This window comes from Pygoscelis adeliae, unplaced genomic scaffold (assembly GCF_000699105.1).
Source record: "Pygoscelis adeliae isolate BGI_AS28 unplaced genomic scaffold, ASM69910v1 Scaffold88, whole genome shotgun sequence".
In the NCBI taxonomy this organism is placed as follows: Eukaryota; Metazoa; Chordata; class Aves; order Sphenisciformes; family Spheniscidae; genus Pygoscelis; species Pygoscelis adeliae.
In genome coordinates this window covers 4,560,848-4,586,302 of record NW_008825616.1, presented here as the reverse complement: position 1 = coordinate 4,586,302, position 25,455 = coordinate 4,560,848, and the positions used below count along the sequence as shown (strand labels likewise).

At 42.3% G+C, this 25,455-nt stretch overlaps 1 protein-coding gene across 1 annotated transcript in view; it reads right to left on the bottom strand.

The window, feature by feature from the left end:
* OXSR1 (oxidative stress responsive 1) overlaps window positions 1-25,455 on the bottom strand; it is a 109,172-nt gene that overhangs the window by 49,935 nt on the left and 33,782 nt on the right. The window contains exons 3-4 of the mRNA XM_009333323.1: window positions 14,595-14,703; window positions 2,693-2,834 (exon numbers count right to left, since the gene is read on the bottom strand). Of these exons, the coding sequence (XP_009331598.1) occupies window positions 2,693-2,834; window positions 14,595-14,703 (251 nt within the window). The remainder of the gene's footprint in view (window positions 1-2,692; window positions 2,835-14,594; window positions 14,704-25,455) is intronic.

Genomic DNA, 25,455 nt, shown 5'->3' with positions numbered 1-25,455 from the left:
ATAATTTAAAAGTATCAAGCAGCTCCACTGTCAGACATATATTCTCTGATCTCACTGGTGATCTACAGCAGTAACAAGCTGTCCCTGCTTCAGGTCAAGAGCGCCCACAAAATTACATTTGGGTCCAGATATTCATCCTTCTGGCTTGCCACCAGCCTGGTTGTCCAGCTTCAGATGTGCTAATTACATACATTTCACCCACACTGTCTCTCAAACTTGATCAAGTCATTTTCTCCTAGGTGTAATACAAATGGAGTCGGGATATTCTAGTGTAACCAGCTGAACACTTTGCTCTGCTGGATGGCTGCTTGCTTTGGGTTGGTTGTTCCAGGTCTAACCAAAGCCCTTCAATTTTGACCCTTCACAGCTGACCTTGCTTTGGTCTGAAGCTCACCCCAACCGCAGCTGCCCCACATTGCAGACACCATCTTCAGCAGTTCAGCCATCACCTGATGCAGTCGGTTTCCTTTAGAGCCAGATACTTCAAGCTGACCCCCAGGACCAAACTTTAGTTATTTTAAACACTTCCTCTCAGATCATCTCTGGCACAACTGCAAGATACCCACCTGCCTTTCCCATCAGGCATGACCAATATTATGACCCCTAGCGTTAAGCAAAATGGGAAAACCATACAGATATCCCTATGTAGGAGGAAAGGTCCCATCTGCACTACAGCTTTAAACTATGTTTTTCTCAGCAGTGTACACACATCTGGATAAAATGCAAGACAGCACGATTAACTGCATTAAGGAAACATGTTTCATCCCTCAAAGGCGTGTAAGCTTGCTTTCTGCCAAGAGTTAAAAACCCATCCTTTGCATCACAGGTAGGAAACTACACAAGTCTCCTTCTGTATCGTGACTATTACCACTTCTCCAGATTTCCCAGACTGCCGTGTCCCAACACAATGAGATAATCCAAACGCTTTTTTCTGATAAAAGATTACGCAACTGTCGGAGCAGCCCCAAAATATAGGGGTGCAACACATGCAAAGTAGCTGACACACAACTGCAACCTTAAGCTGCAGCAATGACACAGCTTTGATTTATTTGCTGAAGTCCCCTAAATAAGGGCAAAATGCTTCAAACAAGCAGGACGAGAATGGTTGCAGCAGGTTTGGTTCAGTCTGCTTCCGAATGACTCAATATGAATCACATTTTCTTCAGACCAAGCAGTTTGAACTTTCTGTGAACATCGTACTTTTGCTGAGTGCAGTAAAATAAACACATGAATGTATCCTCTATAACCTTTACCACAACTATTAGTTTTACTGTTTCACTACAGCAAGTCAAATGGAGAACCACGTCTCTCTGTCGATACAGAAATCACTATGTGACATCTTCAGAAAAACTGAAATTTAACAGGTTACTGCTGCTTTAACATATATATTCTGATTTCATTAGACCAGAAGATGAACTAAATCAGACAAGCAAACTGCAAGTCGCAGATGAGCGAGGCTTATGGCAAGGGCGAAAAACTACCATGTACTCAGTAAGTTGGTCTGTTACTTTCCTCTAACTTCCCAGAGCTGCCTGAAGTCTTATGTCTAAAAAAAACAAAGCTAAGCAGCCAGCTGTAAAACCAAAACTGTCTTCATCGAAGACAACCATTCTTGTTAAATCAGAATTTAACTTTTTTCAAGGAAAAGAATTCCACCAGCATTATTTCCAACCATTTCTTTCTTTTTAACCCAAAACAACCTACAAAAGCCAGTTTGTTTGACCAAAAATATGAAACAAATACTTCTTGGATTTTCTAATTAAAATAACATTTTGGGAAAAAGTGTTACCTCTTCTTACACAGCTATCATAAGAGGACAGAAACTTACTCCAGCACAGCAGCAGCAATGCTTATAATGGCATTGTACCAGAAGACAGCCAAGCTCACAAAATTCCCAAGAAAGAAGAGGCTGTTGTTCCCAGCAGCAGTCTGTGGCTGGGATGATGTATATTACCCACAAGCAGTATATTCTATTTTCAGCACATACTTAGGATTGCAGATCTCATTCTTTTTAACGGCAGAACATACTGACTTAGTATCCTCTCCTCCTGAACTACACCACATCTTGGCACCAGGGGAGAGGAAAACATGATTTAAAAATACCTCCCAAACAACATAGCAGCATAGAAACCCACACGTTTCAGTGATCCATCAAATCACAGGCTATTAGTTAACTGGGTTTTGCCTACAGAAGAAGTTTTTCCACCAATTTTGTTTTCATCTTTTTTTTTTAAATGAAATTACCCAAATTCAAATTTCATTATGTTGACCTTGCAGCTAGCCTTAAAAAAAAAAAAATAAAGAGGAGGGCTTGAAGGGCTCCTTATTAAATTGCTCAACACTTCTTATGCAGCGATCTTGGTGATTTGTAGCTCTGCAAGAAACAAAACCAGCTGAAGTTTTCCAGCTCCAACAACTATACTTTGCAGCTGGATGTTGACATTTGGAAAGAGGTTCTCTGTATCAGAACTTTTGATACCCCAAAGTTCACCCAAACTTGGCCTAGTCATAGTATTTCCTAAAGCAGCTGCTACTATATAGACATTTGAATTCTGAGTTTTCATTAAGCTCCCACCTTTATTCTCCTCTTTCCACGCCATCACAGCTGGTTGTAGGATGGGACTGCATGGGCTCAGCTGCTCTGTTTCAGCAACACACATTTTGGGACAAAGATGAGAAAAATGAAAAATACCTGTGGATTTGTCCATTTTTATGCAGGTAGTCCAGCCCCTCCAGCACCTCCTTAAGGATCGTGGCTATACAGGGTTCATCCAGGACACCAGTCTTGTGTTCTCCTTTGGCCACAATGTGCTTTATAATATCCAAAACAGAGCCTGGAGAAAAAAAGAGTTAAACACATCAGTTTAAACTAGAAGAATTCATTCACAGCTAAGTGTACTTTATAATCACTTAATATACAAGTCCAAGGAATTTGTTGGGAGGGGAAGCAACGATGGTCAGGATCAGAGTCAGTAGCTGAAGCCTTTGCTGCAGAAAAGCAGAGGCAACGATGCACGCCTCACGCATGAGCCTTACAGGGGTGCAGATCCTCAAGGTGGGCTGCAAAATCCCTGTGATCACAAGTAACTGAGAAGTTATTTGAACAAGCCAAAATGTAAAGTGTACATACACAGGACTCTTGGAAAGTTTTTAAGTAGATATCGACGCTACAGCTGTTTTAGTACTGAGTACCAGAGAAGCAGGAGGGGGAAATGGAAAAAGCAGGGGGCTGCCAGGACGCACAAGCTGAAGGCAACAAGCTTGATAAAATTAGACTCTCTTTTTCAGCTCTCAAACTCGATGCAGAAGAATAGCAAGAAAAATCTAATGCATTAAGGGATGACACCGTCCTAAAAGAAAAAAGTGGAAATGATTAGAGAACGAATGAGGCTGAATTCTGACAGTAAGTCACTTCTTCACTGCATACAAAACTGGAATAGCTTAAATCCTTCCCTAGAAACATCACACTTAGTCTCTCTCCCAACCATGGTGTGAATTACATCATCTTGCGTGACAAACCACTCTTTATAGCGCAAACCACCTTTTTGAACTGCACCCAGGAATAAACGGAATCAATGACTAGTAACACGCCTCTTGTGCAAGGTCCTGTTTTCATGATATATTGGGTACTGTATTCTTTGTATTTTCATCTGGGCTGAAGACAGTCTTCTCGGAACTATACTTTTATTGCTCCAGTATGGGACGTCTAAGCCTGTTTTCCAGGCCTGTGCTATTTAGCCCCTTCAAACTTGGGTTTCTGTAGTCTAATGCCTGGAGGGTCAGCTAGTAGGATTTTTACAGCAATGGAGACAAAGTCACATCAGCGGTACTGGGAAGTTCTTAAAGAATGAGAAAAGCAGGCACAACTGAAAAGCACAAATTCTAGCCTTGATTGTTTTTGAACAGTCAGCTTCCAGGGAAAGAACATCTCAGTACTAACTCAGCTAGTTTAGAAAAGCTGAAAGTTCATTCTTCCTAACTTGCAACCAAAAAAACCCGTAAGAAAATCAAAACATTTTTATATCTGAAGAACAGTAAAAGCTGAGAAACTTATTCTCATGAATTTGGTCAATAGGGAAATTACAAGTTCCACCTTGTAAATTCTTGAAGCAAGTAGAAAAACACAGTGGAGGTTTTTGTTTTTTCTTTTAATCCTTAAGGTTCAGGGTTGACAAAAAACTTCTTCCCCTTTAAAATTTATTTTATTAACTATCCTATTTGAATTTCTTGTCCAAAACAATCATGCAGATAGGTTTTCATTTAGCAGAATATTTTATTTTTGGATTCTCACATAAAAGCAGAAAGGCTGCAAGGTTCAAATCCGAACACCACATGGAAAGGCTTGTTTTGCACAATTCAAACTGCACAGGAAACAATTACATGGGTGCGCGGTGTCCCTTAGTTTGTGGGAAACGGTATGTGCTGAGTTCATCTAACAGCTTGCTGCAGTCAGAAGAGTCACTATTCCCCACTCTGCCCAGCCACACACTTTCCATCTTCTCTGGCCCACCAGCATCAGTGCTGGTGTGCAACAAGCCACACCCTAAATCCACCAAAAAATTAAACTGAGGGAGGGAAAAAAAACCAAAACTATGTTTGGTTGGTAGTGAGCATAACCTCTGAAGATGAGTTTCAGAGCCAATGAAGAGGAAAAGGAGGGGAAGAAGGAGGGAGAACACGCTTGTGAATGGGGGAGGAAACCTCTTTTGTCAGCAGCAAGCAATTAGACCAGCTCCCTGGCTGCCCTGAACAGCACCTCCAGCCTCCTCTTCCCAAAAAACCTTTGCTTGTGTTGTGATTTAATCTCAGCCAGCAACTGAGCACCACACAGCTGCTCCATCACTCTCCCCCTGCCCCAGTGGGATGGGGGAGAGAATCAGAAGAGTAAAAGTGAGAAAACTTGTGGGTTGAGATACAAACAGTTTAATAATAGAAATAAAATAGTAATAATAATAAAAGAATATACAAAGCAAGTGATGCACAGTGCAATTGCTTACCACCCGCCGACCGATGCCCAGCCAGTCCCCGAGCAGTGGCCCCCCTTGGCTGTCCTGGCTGTGCCCCCTCCCAGCTTCTTGTGCCCCTCCAGCCTTCTCAGTCGGTAGAGCATGGGAAGCTGAAAAGTCCTTGGCTAGTGTAAGCACTGCTTAGCAACAACTAAAACATCAGTGTGTTATCAACATCGTTCTCATACTAAATCCAAAACACAGCACTGTACCAGTGGAAGAAAATTAACTCTATCCCAGCCAAAACCAGGACAGCTTAGTTCAAGGTATTTGCAGAAGATACGATCTTAACACAGCAGAAACTGACAAAATAGGAAAAAATAAGGAGAAGGAAAAAAATATAGAAATGAAGTTGCATAATATCCCCAGAACATTTTATGCAAGAATACTCTTAGCAGTGTTCAGCCTTCCTTTACCCTGTCCAAGCATGGAAACACACTCATTTTTATGAGTTTTGACATGGGTCTTAATTAGTTAGCCAAAGGTTTCACCTAGCCATAACTCAGGTTGTTTTGACATATGTAGGACTTCCTGCATGGGAGCAAGACTATCTCTACCGAAGGAAATTGTAAAACACAGATGTAAGAGTACACTCCACTGAAACCTCACCTTTAGGTTATAGTGTCTAAGACAGGATCCTCTGTTGTGTGTCATGAGGACTCACCTGGGATTCAGCCTGTCACATATTCATATTTTAAAAGTACGTGCTTACAAGCCTCATACTTCCTATTTTGGACAAGAATTTTTGTGACACCTAAGAAAATACCCACCAAAAAAACCCTCCACTTTCACTGTTCAGGTTTTTCCTCTCAAATGTGCCTTTATCTGGAGAACAAACTGTCACTTGTTTTAGAAGTCCAGTGAAAATACATGATTCTCCACGTACTCGTTTTGTCCTCTTTCCACCCACAACTCTGTTAGCAGACTTTGTTCAAAAACATTTCCCTTCTCCTGCAAAGGGCTCAGGGAACATGAGGAGGCAGATCATATGGTGCTCAAATTCATTCGGCAAAAAAATCCTGTATTTAGCCAAGTTAGAGGTTGTATTTAACCCAGAAAAGGGGGTGGGGGTTAGACAGACAAGAGGGCACGCACAGCGCCAGCTTTCATTGTGAAAGGGCTGATTCACACCCATACTATATCTGTTCCCAGTCCAGCCTGCCACTTTTTAAGCACATTTTTTAAAAAACACTTTCACATTCAGATGTTCAAAGAAGTGGAGGAATTTGCCAGTCTTCTACGGAAAGGAGAACAGCAAAAGGGCTATCAGCAAAACGCTTAGTTCAGGAAACAACAGAAAAGCATCCCAAGAGCCACCTTCCTGTTGAAGAAACTGTTATTTGGATCATCCCCACTTTATTTGCACAGGGGAAGAAGTTTTGCTACTGGCACCACAAAACAATAAAGTTGTTATTTTTCCACCTCACAGATCAGTAAACTTGGGAGGTAGGTACTGACTCCTGACTCAATTGCAACTTCGTAAAGCACAGCACCACGGGATACGAAGAACAAAGCCAAGTTGCATTTCCACACACTGCTTCATGCCGCACTTGAAATCTCCTGGCATTTTGGCTCAGGAAGCCCGACATGGAGCAACTGAACACCCAGATCCCCAAACAGAAACCCACAGCTAAGCACGAAGCTACCTGGAAAGCAGAAGTCATGGGAATTTCACTATTGAGGGAAACGCTTTCTGCTAGAAGGTAGATACTGCATTGAATTTATCAGGCTGATGCCGAAATGCAGTCGTTCCCAAGGATCTCAGGCAAGCGTGTGACACACTTACTAGTGTAAGACCCCCACTGCCTTAGGATGTAGCAAATTTTCTCACTTACACCAACTGCGTTACACTTGAACAACAGATTAGTAGGTTGGAGCCTCACCCTTAGCCTAGGGTTTTTTTTATTTTGCACCAAGTGGCCTGTTCCCGATCCAGCAACACGTTAACTGCTAGAAATTAACTGGAAACGAATCCAGCTGAACCGGAACCAAGATCCGATCTACACAAGAGCATGTGCTTTACAAACCCATCATCCTGTTTCAAAACACCAGCATGATTCCTGATACAGCCAGTTTCTGAGCCAGCTTCCAAACTAGTTTAAGAGTAACTGGGGAAGTTAAGAGTACATCCGAACATAGTTGGATCTCTGCTTAAATGTAGTTTCAGTATAGATTTGTGCTCTATGTACACAAAGAGATTGAACAATTTGCAAGGCAAACATCTCCCATGATCTCGTGCCCAGAAGATGAGGTTCACATTGGAAATAAGGCACCCATTCTGTATTAGAGAACAGTCACAACATTTTCAAGAAAAAAAATCTACTACTATGTCCTTTTTTTTTTTTTAAAGAAATCTTTGACTCCTTCCTAGGATATAGCTTCTATTTCAGATAATGCTGTGAAATACTCTGGTGTGTATTATACATGGCACTATGTTTGATTACAACAGTTCCCTCCTGATTTTTCTCATTAGAAATGCACGAGTAGAAACTACAGATTCACAGAACAGGAGGGTCAGGCTTAAGTGAGAAAGAAATTAAGTTTGGCTGAGGCTGAGTGGAAAGCTCTTCCAAGCCCAGAAGGGGAAGCATATCAGGAAAAGACAAAACAAGACAGAGGGAAGAGCCAGAACTACAGCCTAAATGTAAATATAAACAATGCTGTCATTAATAAGGATGTTTAAAGAAGTTTGGTAATGAGCAACTGATCTCAAAGCCCAACAGAAGACAAAAGAAAAGAGAGAATATTTAGAGATTAATGTGGAAAAAAATGCAGTTATAAACATCCTGCCCATCAAATATACACTGACCAGCATACCAACAGGAAGCCTACAAGATATTGTGCAATCTGATACAGCATTTAGCATTATTTATCATTCATCATTAAAGTGTCTCGATATATTCTGACGCCAATCACAAACTGTATTACATCTACTTAGTAAAGCACAGCCGCTCAGTGCAAATTGTAAGGCAATTGAAAGTTAAGTGGTTTTCTGCTCAAAATCGCAAGCTTCCTAGTCTGCTCTGAAAGCTGCTAATGCAATAGCTCCTACTGACAGCAGAAGTCACCAGGAGCTAGCTGTACATAGACTTAGCCTCACCTGATAAAACCCAACCTGTGACTACTGCAGGCCAAAAGACAAACATGCAGTGAGCAGCTTTTTCTGGAGTCCTTATAGCTTACACCAGTTCTGCAGCAGACAGACTAGTGTCTGTCCGGCTGCACAAACGGAACAGATCTCCCACAGCTCCCTCCACACCACCCAGGAGTGAAGAGCGGGAAGCCCCACAGTTCATCTTTCCCATTTTGTCATGGCTAGAGTATATCTGATTAGGCCTGACTTGATCCACAGAAGCCAGTTTCAACTTTCCAGAAGCAAGTAGTTGATTTCCACCCATGACAGCAGTATCTAAGCAATGAAGATACAAGAAACCCACGAGCAGACCAATACCCTGAACTTGTAAGAGAGGGATATTCAGTTTTTGTCTATTGACATCAGGCCGACCATTTGCAATGGACTGTCTTGAAACTGAGTAAATGCAGTCCTGTCTTGCCCCACACACACGTATCCAGTAAAACTGTCTCCTTCAACACCCTGTACTTTGTGCTACTCCAGTGTTTTCTTCTGCAGCAAAATGAGATTAAAGAGTTCCATGGTTCACCACCTCCCTCCCTGTTGTGCCAATGCATCTGCTTACGAAGCCATACTGTAAATGAGATCACTGCAGTAATTGGTAATCCAGTTTTCCAGGCAGGGTGGAGACCGAGCAGCCAGGAACTTCTTAAACCAGCTTAGCTGCTGGAGAAAACTTTTGTGTAATCGCACCCTTGGGGCAAGAAGTCCTAATTGTTCCACTGATTCACTTTCAACAGCAAGCCACCACAAACATCAACTTCCTCTTCCAAATCCAGAGCGCATTTCTTTGACCTCACCTACATCAGCAAGCACGAGTAACAGCATTTAGGAAACCTGCTTCTTACGTTTCTCCTCAGGAGAGGAAGAAAGTATCCACGTGACAGTCGTCAGCCATGCTGCTTAATGCTTCAGCACACAGGGCTGAAGGGGAGAAGGGTACGAAAACCTGAGCAGAAGGGAAAGTTTGTTTAGAATAAAATTACAGATAAATGCAGGAGTATTACGGCTGGAATTTTACATGCCCCCAGAGGCAAAAGAAATGTACAGCTGAGCTAGTTGCTGTGGGAACCACATCTTGCATGTTATGCTATAACTTAAGTGACAGGACAAAGATACAGGGTAAGTTAAATGCAAAGAAAACTCCTCCTTTAAATTTGTCTGGCAAGCAGAACAAGAAAGTTTAATACTGTCAACTTAATTTCCAACAAAAAAAAAAAAAACAGGTAGCAGTACCTGCATTGATTTGCCATTTAGAGGCGTGGCACAAATAGGCTGGAAAACAGTGCTGGGGATAACCACACAATTTTGTGAAAAATCAAGATCTGCCCCAAACCTGATGGACACTGATGCTGAACATGCTGCATCTCTGAGAACTGGGAGTTGGCAGGATTCATTGCTGCTTCTTTTAAGACATCTCAGCAGAAGCCAGTGGTTTCGGTGAGCCTGATTGTCACCAGAGCCAAGAATTAAATCTGCATCTTGTCAGCCTCTGACAAACGGAGGAAGAAAATGCAAAAGAACAGCTGCTTGGATTCTGTTCTGGGGCTGAGGAATACAGATACAGCAAAAGAGCACCGAATTAAAGGAAAACAAGTTATACAAAACAAAGGAAAAGACATCTAAGTAGATTGCTGGAGTTTCTGGTTTTAAAGTTTCTTCTTAACCCTGGTTAAACCACCTCAGTACAGAATGAGAGTTAAGGAAACTTCCACTTCTTGCCTCCTTCCCTCTAGAGCACTTGCATGGATGTGTAAGAAATAAGAGAAGATTAAGGCAGGAAGCAAGATAATACAGTAAAGGGGGCAAAACAGCCTATTGCAGTTGGGACCAAGACATTTATAGAAGAAAATCTGAAGACAAACTATTTTTCTTTCATGCTTTTCCTACTATAGCTAGGAGTGGCAATGTATCTACACACTCTGCGTTCTGCAATCATGTACAGTCCCTACCATCACCTGCTTCTGACTTACCCCATCCTTAGTTGTTTGAAATTGTGTCTCTACAAATAAAATTAAAAACCCTCCAGATGGACTCAAAATAGCATAGTGCTCTCCTAACAAAATAATTCAACATAAACATGAGGATTTCTAAGAACCTGTGGCTTACACTTTGATCATAACTCACTGCTGGAATTAGAAGTGGCCAGATCGGAGATCACAGCAAAAGTAGAACAAGATGTCCTGCCTCCCTGGTGCAGAACTAAGACTTGCCATACCTCCCTTTTGGTCTGGCTTGCTGAACTGCTGGCCAAGCAACTTCATCAGATAATCAAGATCAAAGGTTGAAGTAAGAGGTTGATTAGATAATCTTAGAAACTTCAGGAAAATAAAAGGTTTAACTATTTCAATACAGTAATCTTCTTAGCAGATTTAATTAGGAGCCTTCAAGAAGGCAGAAGATCCGAGAGCCCTATCTGGAAGTGTTTCAATATTTAAAGGATTTACACAGTTTAAAAATATTTTGGAGGCCTCATCTGCTGTAGGCTAGGACAGTAAAAATTGTGTGATGTAGCAAGCCACCACAGATGGCTGTTTCCTACGAGCAACTGTTTTGTAGAGTTAGCCACAGCCTTGGGTCACCTGTGAAATGAGAGTTCTTGTTAAGCCCAATGAGAATTTAGAGGAGCAAACAGGTCACAATGAGAAAAAGCACAAGAACATAAAGGACAGCTGCTCCTCTTCCTACTAAAAAGCCACAGGAGTTAGAGAGCAGGACTGGGCTTCAGATGGCTTTAAAAAGGCATGAGTAAAATTCACGACAGTGGAACGCCAGCAAGGCAAAGAGCAGGTCAGCAATTGTCTAGAAATAGCCATTGGAGTTTAGTTTGGACTAACATTGGATCAAAAGGCCGGGGTGCCAAGTTGACATTGCTCAGCTTAGATCCCTACAAAACGGTTTCGTCATTGGAGGGAAGGGTCTGAAATTTCTGCTGAAGGGAACAGAAACAGCAGATACTTCACAAACCTGACTCAGGCACACATCACCAGATCTGAAAGAGGGTGCCGGAGTAACTGGACACACCAGCACCTCTTGTCACTACCAGCTGGATATCATCACAGCCACATTTCTGCCATCAGCAACAGCTACGCTCTACATCTGCTTCGGTGTCAAATCTGCCAGTTCAAACTGCTTTCAGCAGTAACTTCAACCAGCCTGTCTGACTTGGCTGTGATGCAGATTAGCAGTTCTACGTGTTACTCCCCAACATTACCTCCTCACTGATGACAACTTTCAAAGAGGGAAAACGGTATCTTCCACCAACACAGTACTTGCAAAGCAGAGACAAAAACAGTTCAGTTTCAGCAACAATGCCAGTCAGACAATTAAGCTACCTTTGAGTGCACCAGCTGGCTGCTCAGAGGAGCAAGGCACTGTTTTCAGACAATAACGCTTCATGGATTTAGAGTATTTTCCCTTAGAGACACATTTCTAAGATACTTGCATATATGACTAGGTTAAGATTTCATCAATTAAATTGCACTTACAACAACCAAAAAAAAGACTTGCATTACAGACTGGTCTGTCTTGTGGGCTGTTATCAAAGTAATAAGGTCAGTGTAAGTAGGCTGAAATTAAAACTAGTTTCAGCCTGAAAACACATGCCAGCATAGACTGACACTGATGGAAGAGAAGCAGTAAGATTCTCAACTTTTACCCAGAAGAAATTCTCAAGTACAAAAGCCACAATCAAGATACAGAATGGCATCAAAACAGATTTCATATGTGCTTAACTGGGATGTACGAATCTCAGTCTATACTCTCTGAATAGTTAGATGGAATGAAAGAGTTAGGGTGCACCCTGTTTTGGGTTTTTTTTTTCCTTTCTGGTTTATAAAAACAGCTCAAGGGTTTTTCCTGTTGAGAAACTCAGATCATTATTTTTCCCACTGGATGACAGATGACCACAAAACTAGCCACTTTATTACTGATAAGAAGTAAGTTGAAAGGAATGAGAAGCAGTTTTTAAAGTGTCTCTTACATAAATCACTCAGCCTAAAAACAACTGGAAATAGTCTTATTAAAACTGAATGAAAAAGCTCTTCAGTCAGAAAGCTCTAATACACAAGTTTCTTCCCCCATCCTCAGGATCGTCCTGTAGAATTTTCCTATGAGATCTAAAATGAGATTTCTGAAGTACAGCCATGAAAAACAGTATAAAGTGAAAACTGCTGAAAAATACCTCTCAAGGTACTCTCCTGCATAAAAAGTAGTGACAGGTCATTCTCAAAGTCTTTCCATCCATTTTAGCAATTCCTCCAGCCCTCAAATGATTCATTTTAAGTGAGAAAATTTAACACTGGCTCACGGAAATGTTGGGGGGGGGATTACACTGCTACTAGTCCGTCTTTTATTGTATGACCCTAGTCTTCAACATATGCAACAGAGTAAGAAGCACTAAGATTTCACAGCACTACTTTACTGGAAGTACCCTGCTTAATGCCAGAGCTGCACGAGGGTCATTTATCAGTCTGTATAATGTAGAAGCCCATTCAAAATGAATATTAAATGACAAGCAGCTCATCATTCACACCACCAAGAGGCTGGTTCTGAAGCAATGATTATTTTTCCAGAAATTTTCCAGTGTGGCCTTTACATTTGTGGTGCCTTGATATGAAAAGATGGTCCATAAAGAGTCTGATTTTTCCAGCTTTACACAAAAAAAAACCCCACAAAAACGAGGACAAACAAGAGACAACATTTGGAGGTTCAAGGACAAGCCTAATCCTGACTTTGTTCTGAAAGAAAACCGCTGTGAAAATACTAGCTAAGGCAGCTGTGCATTTTCTTCAAAGAGGTTATGTACTCTCTTGAAAAAGGCCAAGAACATCGCTGCCTCCTCTCCTGCACCCCTGAAACGCCATTTCCTCACTTTGTGGAAACCTTCCCATAAATACACTTTTTATACACACAGCAAAACTACTTGCACTGAGCTGGCAGGGGATTCTTTTCTACAGAAAAACAGCCGTCATATCTTTAATGACCTGTTACGTGTCCCTCCAAGAAAAGAGGGTATTGCTTAATGACACATGAGCACATGAGACATTAAAAACCCTTTAAGACAGACTTAAGTTGGCATGAAACTTGATTGCCCCCAAGAGAACTGCTAGAATTCTCTAAGATCTTCAAAGACACATGTTTTATTGTCATTTTCGAGCTCTTGTGGAAAAAGCCAACAGGTTTAGCCAGATTTTTTTCACATCATCTTCTGGCATTTTACAGTCCTCAGTATTAAGCCAAGAACAGAGAAGCCAAGAAGTTTTTTTAAAAAGCAAGAAAGCAGGGATTTTTTTTTCAGCTTTCAATTCCTTTTCACTAGGGTGCCAGGAAAATCAAATCTTCCTTAAGACAGGCCTAATATTTAGCAACAGTCCTCTGTGTTATCATCCAGAACTTGATTCCATTTCTTGTCTCGACTGTAACTTAAACAGGGATCCTGGAAAATATTATGACATCAAATAAAGCATTACTGATAAGAAGTTTTCAAACTCTCTCTCTCTCAAAAAAAAAAGCTGTTTCTCCAGTGTCTGAGAGAATAAATCCAGAAAGGGGAAGTTTCCCTGGCTCTGTGTTAACTAGGCAGTAATTTGAAATTGCCCCGAGTATTCCCAGTTATTTTGTCAACTAGCACAAGTGAGGAAAAGTAACCCAAGCTCTGAGGATTGACACTATACAAATCAAGCCACACCGACACTGATGTTCTCCCTTTTTAAGGCCATACACTGACATTATAGGAGTAGCTCTGCCCAAAATAGAGGTGATTTAAAGTTCCTCACAAGGGCAGCCAACATGTAAATAAGTTAAAATCAATAGAATGGCTGGTTACCAACTAGCCGTCAGCACCATGCAGGCCTCCAAGCTGCAAGTGAGGAAAAGGTCAAGGAACCAGCCTTGCAAGAGGAGCTGCAATTCTCACGATAAAGCTAGTGGAAATGGTTGGGCTCAGTGGAGTTAGTTGCACACTTCTCTAGTTCAAAAGCTTATCCTAGGCTTACAGAGCAAGATGAAGAAACTTTTGTTATCACCACCCGAGAAGCACCATTTCAAATCCATCATTTGAGAAGATGAGAGTGAGATTTATTTTCTAGAAGTTTAGGATGGTTTCTACTACATCTGCACTTAAGTTTCTCTTGTAAACGTCTGAAGTCATAAGCTCCAGTTTTCAAATACTCAAGTGAGTCATTCAGCAAACACATACAAAATAACTCTAAGAAATACTGTCAAATATACAAAATAGGAGGGGGAAAAAAGCTAGCACAGTCATGTAGTTAGGTTGTAGTTGTGATGTACATAACATGAGAAGCTATTTTTGAGCTGAATGGGTTGAAGTTAATACTGTTATTCAAATGTCTTAATTCACAAGTGGGAAGCTTAGGGGGTAAACAAGGGAAAGGGTATTACAGCAAGACAGCTTTTTACATTGCCTTTTAGGGTAAAGAAATTAGACCACTCACCTCCACTAAGTAACTTCATCACCAGCCAAAGCTCATCTTTCACCACAAACGATGTGTAGTAAGATACAATGTTGGGGTGATGGCACTGACTCATGGCTTGAATTTCTTTCTGTAGAGAAAAAGAAAGCATTAGCAGTTGGACCCAGTGATTATTGCTCGGGCACAGAAGTTACCTTCCTCAAGACACAACGTTCAAACAGGGTGCAAAGAAAAAGGATACCCAGAAGCTAAATGTAGAAAATCCAGAAATACTCTTAACACTCAGCCTGCATCATACTAGGGTCCAAAGGTATTTTAGGGTGCTCTTCCTGTCTGTCCAGAAGAAAGAAAAAGTTGACCAAAAACCCCTCGGCAAGGGCAAAGTGGTCATAACCAAGACACCTGCATGCAGCTATAACAGAATATTCCCGAAAATTCACACCAGTTTGTTACCCAAGAAGTCCATGCTGACTCCTCCTTTCAGTGAGACATTACACAACAGATGCTTAATCTGTTGAGGACTATCATTTGGATGAGAAAGGGAAATATTTGCCTCTAGGAAAAAAAAGCCTCTTATTCCTAATGTTTCTTCCCAGCAGGAAAGCAGATGGCTTAGCTCAATCAGGTTGAAGGCACAAAGGACAGCTATATCTTCTGTCATACTGGAAGAAGAGGGAAATCAGTTCGAGATTAGAAAGTCGTTAACTACTACAGATGGAGTACAATATGAAATATGCTCAGATATTAAATTGTTTGAGTTTTGACCATACTTATTCTTAGATTTGGTTATGGGCTAAGGGTTGAGGTTTTCCAGGTTATGGGAGGGGAACAACACCACAGAAAGTATTGACTGATTTTTCAATTATGCAAGCACAAATCACCAGTTTGGACAGAAAGTCTCGCAGTTTCTTGACTGTCCAGAGACAAAAGCCATCCATTAAGCCAAGCCTGGCACCCTGCACTACATCCAGCTGGGCCTTTGTGCTTCAGCCAAGCCGGTAGCTTCAGCCAAGCCACCCAACCTGTCAAGTTGTACCCTCCAGCACCACCCAGGCCAGACACTCATCCCCTGATATCCTGAACTTCTGCTCTCAACTAAGACATTCCTTCACTGAACACGTGGATGCCACTTACTTTTCAACGGTTTAATCACTGCTCACTGTCAGGCCCCTCCCCATGACACAGACTCAGCTGAGCACCATAATCCCAGACACACAGGGAAGGAGGAGAGCAAGGGCCCTTCACACCCTGATCCTTTCCTCCCTCTAAGCACAAGGCCTCCCTGGTACCAAAGTACAGGAGAAAGCTCTGAGAAGGATTCACCCATGCCTAGGACGCCCCACAGATGCAGCATATTCTTCTCCTGCTCATGTACAAAGCTCTGCTTGTGATTGAGTATAGCGTAAAAGCACATAGCTTCCCCCTTGGCAAGGGTTTAGCTGGCAACCACAGCCACAAAGAAACATGCTAATGTTGATTTATCCACTTTAATACTGCTTTTCAGGCAGGAGGTGCATTTGAGGAATCAAACGCAATTGGTTCCTCTTTCTGCTTCCTCAGAAGAGGCACCAACTTTCCAGGAAACTCCAATAAGCAGATTAAAGAAGAATCCTTCTAAACAGGAAAGGATATTTGAAGAGTGGCTATTCATCTCAGTGTAGCATACTCGTTGACTAAAAACCACTCCGTGAAAATAAATACAGCCTGAAACAATACCCTCTGCTTGCTCTGACAGCTCCAGCTCCCTTCCTTGCAAACACTCACTCGTGTCAAGCTATTTTTCAAAAAGGAAATAAATCAGCATCTTTGGAGTTTTCTAATGCCTTCTAGTTAGATTTCTTCACAATGCAGGAAAACCCCTCGACAGACGAAGCTGGCAACAAAAATGTTGTTTTTGCTTCCCTGCTTCAAACTTCTACCAGGGGAAGGATGGGAACTGGGGCCCTGGATAACACAGGTCAGACTCAGTGACTGGTTTGTGCCTTCTGTCACACTCCTTGCACAAAACCCATCTGGTTGGGAAGCTCTGGGCTGCTGTCTGTAAACAGAAGTGCAACACTTTTCATTCACGCAACCTCTCCAGAACTCATTGAGCTCAGAGTTTTGAAATCATTTGCTTACCCTAGGATCATTTTGGACTTGGCTAGAGCACTGGACTGAGCCCCTAGTTAAGGGATCCATAAACCTGACACAATCTTGGTCCCTGAGCCTGGAATTAGCATTCAGCCTAAAGTTTTAGATTAATTTTAAAGATTTTTTTCTTTCTTTCAAACATGCAAGCAAATCCAGGTGCCTAACTTCTCTCTCTGACAATTAAAAACACCACAGGTACACAGGTGGCACCAGAGGAAACACAGGTGGAAAGAAGCAAGCAGGACACTGACTGGTTAATCATCCCATCAGCCAGGCCTGCCCCAAATCCACCATTCTCAGAAATGACCTAGAGGAGCTGTTTTTATCTTTTCTTAGCTAGACCGCTCAAAATATTTTGAACCAGCTCCCTAGGAGATCAAGAGACTAGTACAAGAAAATATATGCAAACATGGCATATTTTATACATATTAGTGTATCCTACCGGAATTCAGGAGATGGTGAGACAAAGTCTGGGCCAAGTTTACTTAAGAGCCTAGACCTGGATCAGATCTGTACCATTCAAGCAGCTCTGTACTACAGCATTTTGCAGGCATTCTGTGACACTTAGTTACTATTTTATTATTTCCCAAGAACTTCCTCTGTAGTTCACTACCACAGTCTGCTCCCCGAGGCTGGGAAGCACAGTTTAAAAAAAAAAAAAATAGCTCAAGTCTGTCATATGCTTTGGTGCACAAAGAGGGAAAATAAGTAATCACAAACCCGATCTATGCAATTAAACACCTCCGTCAGCTAGTGGATGTGTAACACAGGCAGATTAAACCATTTCTCACACAATATAGCACAGGTCTGAATAATTAATTGCATCACAGCCCATGATTACCAGTGTTTTTACATGATTACCAATAAGAAAGAGCAGCAGGCAGGCAGGCTTTCCCTCTCACCCACAGACCCCCACCCCATTTTCAACAGTTTTCCAGGCTAATCTCACACCGGCTACATCAAAGCTTTGTTCCTCTTCACCCCCACGGAGGGTACCAACATCCTGGAGGCTCAACACACACAATTGTTTTAACTGATCGTGGCAAATCACAGTGGGCTTTGCGGTTAAAACACTTCCTCGCATAATTGAAACCAAGCCAATTCTGTCGTACATACAAGAGTCTGTGCTATGGCAGTACAAATGCACGGGCTGAAGAGCTGTAGTTAAGGCAGGAATCCCAGTCAAGGATCACCAGGGAGCTCTGCTCATAAGCATACTTACAGAAAAAGGGAGCAGGAGGGGATAAAATGCAGCAACAGCCCTTCTGTGTGTGTAGTGAGCGCAGCTTTAATACTGTTTCCAAAGTTTTTCGGAGCGTTCGCTGCTCTTCAAACACAATAAAGTCAGACCAGACAAAGATTTCCTCTCCCTACCTCCTCCCCAACAAGACTGCTATCCCCAAATTACACAAAGAAGAAATAACAGTTACACCTGTGCTCCCCTCATTTTCACTAGCATCGAAACTATATTGGAAGACTCCTAATAAAAATCTCAGCCATTTCTACACCTCCGTAATAATGTCAGTGCTAAACCTCAGAATTTATTTAGGCTGCTATATACAAGTTTTTTACATAAAAAATAAAGCAACTGGAAACGCTGCTTTATTCCCACTCTGCCAACAGTCATGGGTCACTTGATACAGACCCCTCAAACCATCTGCAGATCCAGTGGATGGTAGACAGCTCTTCCACGCACAAACACCCCTCACACTGATGGTTTCAGTTATGAGACACAGCCTTACTGCCAATTCCCAATTTCAGGATCCATAAATTACACTGCTTTCTGCTTAGCTATGGAGAATGAATTACCAATAAAGACATGTCTAGACACAGGCAACAGTTTGGAGAATGTTACATGCTCACCCTGGGCTAGATATTAAAAATATCTGCACTGTCAAATACCAAAAGCAAATAGACTGGGATTAGCCATAAAGGCCTCAATGTCTTCCATTACGGGTTCTGATGAATGTTTTCAGTACTTCTGCGGGCAATAAAAGAACCAATTCAAGGCTTGTGAAACACTAATAAAACTGCTGTGAAGTATAACTTAGAATCATAAGAAACCTATTAGTCTCCTGTAAGTCAGACATACTTCTGGAGATCTGCTGTTTGGGAAGTGGGTTTATTTGCCCACTGACATACACCTGACATTTGAGTTAATAGGAGCAGAGATACAAAGCAGGTTAAGACTGTGTTTAAGCTACTAGCTGAACTTTCTTACCGGTATTTTCTGTTCACATCATCACCTTCTACCCTCCGTGTTTATCTGCCCCTGAGGCATATTTCAAAGACACTTGCTCTCAAATACAAGGATGAAAATCCTGCTTTATTTAGTTTTACTTCCTACATGTTGACATGAACTCAAGAGATACAAGACAGCAGCAGTCTGCTTTTATGTGGCTACCTGCAACTTCAGAGGAATCCAGAAAGCTGTCAACTTGCCTTCAAATAAGGTAGCCAATCATGACTGTAAGAGAACTGGGGGAGGAAAGCATGCCCAGGGGGGAAATCAAAGCAGGTCAGACGTGATCTCCCCTTTAAATACACCAATGCTCCAACTATGGCTGGCAAAGAACTTATCTCTCAACTGAAATCTCGAGGTATAAGGCATTAAAGCTCTCCTCTATCCTTTTAAAGCAGGATTTAGAGCTCTGGTCCTACAGGCAGCCGTAACTATTCAAATTTTGTTCCAAGTGAAATGCTAATCATTCAACTAAAAGGCTGTAAAACTGAGAATATTCATTCCCCTTTTTAAACATCAGCATAAAAAAACTCCATGTTCCCCTACCACAATCAACTTGAGAGACATTTTTTGAAGGAGGTGGGGAAAGAGCACAGAGCTCAAAATCAGAGATTATGATCCAACTTCCATGTCCAGATTATCCAGTTCAGTTCCTTACCTCAAGATGTGGCTACAGAAGATAGACTGGCACAATTAAAAAGGGGTTAGATTAGCCCATCCAGAGCAACAGCAGAAAAGAAACAATTCTTAAAGGGATAAAAAGTCATAATCCAGAAATGAATCTTAGGTGATAGGAACAAACCACCCCTGCGGCAAGTCATTCAGCAGTTGCCCATTTCAATGTCTATTCTTCAGCATCATTCAGTGGCCATTCCCTCTTTCAAAGTCTGCAGTATTAGCGACAACGTACTGAAGGAAGCAGATGTTTAAAACTCTTATGATAGAGCAATTCATACGCGCCCATTTTTTCTTGGTTTCAACCACAAAGCAAATAGGCAAGTGACTGACTCATCTCACAGGTACAAGCGAAATCAGCTTTACCCACTTCGCCAACTAATATATCACTGACCCTTACAGTTGTTCAGATCAATACCCAGCGTTTACAGCTCAACAACGCCTTAAATTTGTGATTAGTCCACGCAGTCAGTTGCAAACTCTCCAAAGTTACTTACATGCACTATCTCATGCTCATCCAGTCCAAGTGAAGGAACACATTCTACGTTCAGGATTTCACCCACCATTAATCCTGATGTTCATGCTGAACTTTACTGTACAACTAACGGTACCCAGCTTAGGTTTAAGTCTTCTGTAAAGCTGCAGTCCCATCATGCAAGAAACACATAACACGGCATATCAAATAACCATGCAGAAGCCACTTATTATACATCGGACTCTGGCACTAACACCTGGGGACTTTTTCCCCAGGAGCAAGTGTAAAGGTCCTCAGGACTGGAAATGGAATTATAATAGCAATTCCCATAAGATGACAGGCCTGGATAAAATGCCTGTATTACTTCTACAGCAGTCTGCTGCTTTGGTCCCAACAACCTTATAGCCTGGTTAATCGACTTGTAGGAACTGCTCTGTCAGATCAAAGCCAGTTCAATATCCCATCCAAGTCTTCAAAAGAAGGTGTAAAACCCTGTAACAAGCAGTTACACAATTATCTGCCCAGAGGGAAGACTTCTGACTAAGCCCGGGCAGTTAACAGTTGGCTTATGCTTTAAACCAGGGGAGTTCATAATCCTTTTTTTTTTTAAATCCTATCTAACTTAACCTTCTCAACTACAGGTTGATTTATTTAATCTCACACAATGTTTGATCTCCATGTTATTGGCAGCAAGCTCCCCGAGCATGAAATTCAAAAGGACATTTCTTTTTATTGCAGTTAAACTTGTTCCCTCGGCTTCCTTAACCGCCCTCTGACCATAGAAGTGGAACTTCACTCCTCTTACGTGTAGATCTGTCAGGCCCAGTCCTATCCGTCTCTGGACTAGGAAGAGTTTGGAGTCTCTTCCTAGGAGCAGCAACGCCACATCTCCCATGCTCCTTCCTGAACCTGCCTCCTGTTGAATCACCCTAGGAACTAAACAGGCAGCAGCTCCCCCCAGCTGGGAAAGCCCAATGTGGAATACCCCATAGCTTATGTTCCGCCCTCTGCCGTTCAACATTCCTACTAACTGCTAAACTGACAACCCATGCCATCTGCTACTCAAAGCATGGAGGAAAAAACCCATCTGGATGAAAGAAAGCTAACTCAGTTTTAATTGCATGAATATGAAGCAGAGTTTGCTGGACAGAGGGGAGATTTAAGGCCTTTTAGATCAGTAATTCTTAGAACAAGAAAACACTTATACAAGAAAAAAGCTTGAGGCATGGTTATTTTCAAGGAGATGTTATACCACTGTGTTTCAAGGATCAGCAACAGCAGCAACACAACCAGCATCCCATGAAGGAAAGGAGAGGTAAGAGCAAAACACAGCAGTGAACAGCATCCAGCTGTGAAATACACCACATGAGCAGACTGTTTCCAAACACACACCAAATGCTGCATAAGTTTGTTAACTACTGTGGGCTGCAAGACAAGTAAGAAGTGGAACTTCAGTAGCAAATCAAAAAGTCCAAGATCAGTTGTAGACAACGTTGTATTTGACCACCTCTCCTTACACTCCACTTCCAGTCACCCTGGTGAGCAAGAATCGTTATAAACTATATTGTACTTCCCTTCCAGCTGAACCCCACATGCCATCTAGAAAAGATCTGGGAGCATGCAAACATGTACAGAAAAAAAGATAAAAATCAAGCACTGAAATAAATTCCTGACTAACATCACCTAATTCAGCAGCTGGGCTAGAAAGAGCCACATCTCTGCACTGCATTACTCCTGCCTGTCTATGTTCTTTACAGCAATTAGCAGTTCTGCTGAAGAGCTAAATGCCCTTGAGTTGGTTTGCTCACGATGCAACAAAATCGGTCCTTCCTACATTTCCATACCCTGTAGCAGCAATAAATTAATCCATTGCATTAACCTAAAGTGTCATGCAGCATTTGCAAAGCGTGCAGGTTATCCCTGACCACCCACACAACTCAAGTGTATGTCGAGATACAAGGATCAAGATCAATACCTTTAACGAGCCAAGTCATACCACTTAATCACCCTAAGCATGGCACCTCCACAAGCTAGGAGGTGCTCCCAGATTCCCTGGCCTCTGGGCACCTGCTGCTATAGAAGCTTAAAGGAAGCTCAAAGCCACTCATCCATTCAGCTAGTGATAGAGCCATTTACTGTGCATTTCCTAACCCCACTCCAAACTAACCTTCCTCGTCTCCTCTACCCCAAGAAATAGAAGCACCAGCCATTACACAGCATGGCCACTGAAAGAGTCGTAGAAGAAACAAGTCATCCTTATCGATGGCAGAACTGCCTGTCGCCCTCATAGAATCATAGAATCATTAAGGTTGGAAGAGACCTCCAAGATCATCGAGTCCAACCATCAACCCAACACCACCATGCCCACTAAACCATGTCCCTAAGCGCCTCATCTACACGTCTTTTAAATACTTCCAGGGATGGTGACTCTACCACTTCCCTGGGCAGCCTGTTCCAATCTTTAACCACTCTTTCAGTAAAGAAATTTTTCCTTACATCCAATCTAAACCTCCCCTGGCGCAACTTGAGGCCATTTCCTCTCGTCCTATCGCTTGTTACTTGGGAGAAGAGACCGACCCCCACCTCGCTACAGCCTCCTTTCAGGTAGTTGTAGAGAGCGATGAGGTCTCCCCTCAGCCTCCTTTTCTCCAGGCTAAACAACCCCAGCTCCCTCAGCCGCTCCTCATAAGGCTTGTTCTCCAGACCCCTCACCAGCCTCGTTGCCCTTCTCTGCACACGCTCCAGCACGTCGACGTCCTTCTTGTAGTGAGGGGCCCAAAACTGAACACAGTATTTGAGGTGCAGCCTCACCAGGGCCGAGTACAGGGGCACGATCACTTCCCTGCTCCTGCTGGCCACACTAGTTCTGATACAGGCCAGGATGCCGTTGGCCTTCTTGGCCGCCTGGGCACACTGCCGGCTCATGTTCAGCCGGCTGTCGACCAACCCCCCCAGGTCCTTTTCCGCCAGGCAGCTTTCCAGCCACTTTCCCTCCCTACCCTCTCCCAAGCAACATGACACTGTTTTACCCTCTTTGCTAGGCAAATTCTGGGAATAAACAAGCTTGCTTCAACAGAGAAGTCTATGGATCTGAAGCACTGTAGAAAAGAAAAATTAAAAAAGAATTTAAGCACAATTTTCCCTTTTCTATCCCATTGCCTGATGACTGGGCAGTGCTGTAACACAACAGCATCGTCCTGACCCCAGGCGGTACATCAAAGTTTACCATAAGCTGATTATTGTGCTCAGATACTTTCAGCACAACAGAAGGATAATGGATCTAATAAAAGCCCAAGTTCATGCTTTTAACAGCATTGGAGGAGAGGAGAAAGCAAGGAGGGGGCATAACATACTCCAGTATGACTTCATCGTATTTCTCTTTGCACTTCCTTCTTAAAACCACTGTAATCTGCAAGGACTCTATCTTTCCATTTTTTGGAAGAAAAAAAAAAAATCCAGCAATAACAAGTAGTTGCTCAAAAAAAGTAATTAAACTGATCGGGGAAACTGCCATGAAGGGAGACTACAAGACTGAAAAGCTTGAGAGTATTTACTTTGGGGGAAAAAGCAAATATGAACACAAGATAAAAGGTAGGGAAGGTAAGAGCACAGGGCAGGGAAATCAGGAACATCCATCTTTTCGGCTCTCGCACTGGGAAATGACACCCAATAAACTGACAAAGTCAGAATAAATCCAGGGAAAACACTTCTTCACACAACATGTCTACCTTGGCGACCACTGTCCCAGGAAGCTGCTACAGGTCAGAACCATCCTCTTCCCCCCTCCACGATTTTAAGTTCAAGAATATTTATAGTTGCATTTTTAAAGAGCTTTCAAAAATAATTAAGAGGTCAACTTAAATCTGGCTAAGTAAAGCCCAGCTGTTACAGGCCTAGACAAGAACTTGTTTGGGGAGAGATAATCCCAAAATTGCCCAGAGGTTGATTCTTGCACTTTCCTCTGAAATATCAGGCACTAATCACTTACCTGTGCTCCTTAAATCACGTGCAAGCTTTCTAGAGGGGCTACAGACTTTGGGAGCACAACTGAAGACATGGTACAGAGGCTTATTTCAAAGATCAGGTTAATAATCTGCCTTCTGGGGTACACAGAAAAGGAGAACCACTCATGGACTACCACATCTGAGTCTGAAAAGGAAGATCTTAAACCAGCCGAGGAATTGACTGGTGTGGCTGAAGAACAGTTTTATCATCAGGTTCCCTCTACATTTTTGCACAGTCTCCTGACCTAATGTCTCGCTATTAAAGCAGTTATTTTTATAGGCCATGTCCAAATTTGTCAGTTGGAGCCATTTAATGCCTGTGTTGCTGTCTATAAAATGCTACAAGGCAAGTCATGAAGTCTGTTTACTGACAGCAGGTATGGGAAGACCTCAATTTCCTGTCTTCATCCCAGACATTAATGAACAGTATTTGCCACATGATGTTGAGACATCAATGTTTGCCTTCACAACAGAACTATACACAAGCCTACAGAAGGACCCGCACTAGATCTGGTCACAAAATTGGAAGCTTAGGAGAGCTGACAACAGCAATTCATTGCAGTCCGACCCGTAACAAGAAAAATCATTGTGAGGAATGGGTCAGCCAGAGATTTAAAATATGCAATTAGAAGTACTTATCTAAAATTACATGCCAAGTCCCCGCAGCATATCTTTCTGAACCTAACCCTTTTAGCTGGAATTGGCAATTACTCAAACACTAACAATCTCAATTACTACATCATGACAATACAGTTAGGAATACAACTGAGGCAAAGCGATACAGACAAGCTATGTAAGAGCCCTGAAAAGAATTCCAAGGGATGGTATCAGGACAAAAAGAGCGACTGTGAAAAGGGAAGAGATCTCAAACTCCTACACTAGCACGAGCCATAAGAGGATTTGAACGCAGGTCATCTTGAGTCCTGCACGCAACCCTTCACAGGCACACTGAAATGTGACAGCTTGGATGGAGCCTTTCCTCTTTACAAGAGCAGATTTGCAGATACCTATAATGATAAAAATAGCATTAGTCACTAGATGGAAACTGGAACCGTGGTTCGAGTGACTTGCTGAAGATCACACAAGTGTAGAGCTAGCCAGGACTCCTGAATTCTGTCTCTGTTCTACTTTCTGATTGCAAGCACCAAAACAAAAGCCTGGGTTAACACTACAGAAGCTGTCAAGACGCAAGTGGAAAGAGACAGGTATGATTAAAAAAAAAAATCGTAGAGAGTTGCTTTAAAAAGATAGGTGGTACAAGGCCTCATCTCACTGCCTTTCCTCAATCCCTGCCAGCCAATATTCACTATGGAAAGTTCTACCCAAGAGAGCTTTCTCGCCTTTAGTGGAGAC